We start from the raw sequence: 2301 nt of genomic DNA, 5'->3' as shown, positions 1-2301 counted from the left end.
AGATATTCGAACTCGCGACGTGGCCGCGCAAGGAGCTGCAGCTGCGTCAACATCCGAGTTTACCGATGCCGTTGTTGCTGCTCTCAAGAGTTCTTCGTAGAATGCTGGGTATATGACGACCTTTTTTGGATTCGCAAGTTTTGGAGGCCTTTGCCTTGCATGTCAAGGCGACATCCAGCTCTGTTATTAAGAGGATTTAAGGATTACTGTTACACTTTACAACGTTGCGCCCTCGTCTAACATGAATTAAATCAGATACTCTGTACCCGTGAGGAACATCATCCTCCCAGCGAATCTGCAAGACTTGTCAAGGATTCAGCGAGGTCTGGATCTCTGCATCGGGCAACTACTTGATCGATGACTCCTGGCAACTCTGGTGCGACTCTCAGCAGGCCTTGCTTATCTATTTCGACCAGTACTTGCAGTGCTCCAATGCCTGCTTCCATATCAGCGACATCGTCAACATCGAGGGCAGCAATGGACTCTGAAAACGCGGCAATGGCATTCCGGTCGTCAAGTAGATCTCGCACAAACTCTTCATTTCCCGTCGCCCTCGCATGTTGCATGAAGAACCTAGCTCGTCTCCTTACCAAAATGTTATCATTTGCGAGAAGACGCCGGAGAGAGATAGTGCCTCCCAGCTCTGCAAAGCGTTCTCGAATCTCCTTTGACGAATTTCTCAACAAGGCCGATGACGCCATGACAGCCGTCGCCCTCACCTTTGCGTTGAGGTCTACGAGACATTTTGCCAAGGCTTCATGTCGATCTCGCTGCATGAAGACATCTTTCACCCCTTTCAAACCCTGCAGAGCAGAGCTGAGGGCCCAGACAGCGGCAGCGCGAACTTCAGGTTCATCTGCTGCGGCACAATTTAAAATGGGTTGCAAAGCCCCAAGTTTATCGATGTTGATAGCATAATTCAAGTCCACAAACATCTCCTCCAAGCCCTCTAATGCCTCGACTTTCTCCCCTGCGGTGAGCGGGTTTTTCTCGTCCGTGAGCATGGCGACGACACGTTTGACATCGGCAAACATATCAGGGAAAGCTGCGTCGAGCCATTAGCGATCGGCGGCAAGTTTCTCTTCGGTTTTCTCAGTCGCTTTGTCGCCTGATGAAGCCTGCTCCCGTTTCGTAGTGTTCGCTGTACTCCATTGCAGGAATTTGTTGAGCGACGTGATATCGTTGCCAGAAATGACACCCTGCGCTTTTTTCCGTCCGGGCCTTCTGCAAGGCTTACAATGCTGCTGTGGCAGTCGAATTTGCGGACACGGGCTTACCTTGTTCCATCAAGAGTCTCACGAGATGGGCGCGAAGCGAAAGCAGAGCAGGATGAACAAGTTCTTTTGTGTTGCTTCGGTTTGTGGGAAATGGGGGTAAACGATAAAATTGCTCGTTTCGTCTGTGCGAAATTGCAGCGGGTGCAAGAAGTTTCGTGCAATGCCAAGGACGGCGCGGTACGGAAGCTAAAGTAGTGTGTTGATGCGATGAAGGGACGCTTCGGGAGTGATCCAGAAACCTCTGCGTTGTGGTTCTTAAACGTGTCAACACGTCCCCAAATGTAGTCTGTAAAATCGTAAACTTTCCCTCGACTGATCAACCAAATATCTTCAGCAGTAGCGTGCTCTTCAACTTCTTCTTTAGAATACTTTCGTCTCGAGCCCCCTCCGGTAGCTTTCTGGAGCAGGGACGTATTATCCGCACCCATGGATTTGACATCTTTCACACCACTCTCCCCGCGGGCGGCCGCCGCCGTTCAATGACATTACTGCCCTTCTCCCCAGCGCTGTCGCCATGTTCTACACCTACTGCACCTCTAGTCTTCTCTTCAGTGGGAAAACTCGTCAACGACGACGCCTGCATCCTGCTGCGGCCCTCCAATCTTCGCGGGCATCGCTGACGTTGATGCGTACAAGATGTAGTGCACGATACATAGACTCACTTGGCCGTCACCGCGAAGAGACAAAGCAGTGTCCATCTAGTGTCTAGCCGACAAGTGACCTCAAATGAGGCCATTTGACCTCATAAAAGTAATAAAATAAGTTGAACCTCAATCTCAAATGAGGAAAATTGTCGACTAGACACTAGGGAATCAAGATCCCGACCCTTTCCATACCACGACTCTCTTGTTCGTGCGCATGCGTGTTGGCTTTGAGGTACCAGAGACCTGGATGGTATGGCTGATCTCAGTCTCAAGACTTAATATCCAACAGGACTACACTGATGATTTCTTGAATTGTTTTAAAAAGTCAATTATGTCCCATTCCCCGATATCCGGCATTGCCCAATTACGCACCTGTTGGG

At 50.1% G+C, this 2301-nt stretch overlaps 1 protein-coding gene across 1 annotated transcript; it reads left to right on the top strand.

Moving 5' to 3' along the window:
* Positions 1-557: 557 nt before the first annotated feature.
* Positions 558-671, top strand: CHC_T00002891001 (hypothetical protein). The gene has a single exon (XM_005714288.1). It carries the CDS (start codon positions 558-560, stop codon positions 669-671), a length of 114 nt encoding a protein of 37 aa, XP_005714345.1.
* The last annotated feature ends 1630 nt before the right edge of the window (positions 672-2301 follow it).

The sequence above is a fragment of the Chondrus crispus genome, genomic scaffold (assembly GCF_000350225.1).
Source record: "Chondrus crispus Stackhouse genomic scaffold, scaffold_16, whole genome shotgun sequence".
Classification (NCBI taxonomy): domain Eukaryota; phylum Rhodophyta; class Florideophyceae; order Gigartinales; family Gigartinaceae; genus Chondrus; species Chondrus crispus.
This window is presented reverse-complemented; position numbering and strand designations above follow the sequence as displayed.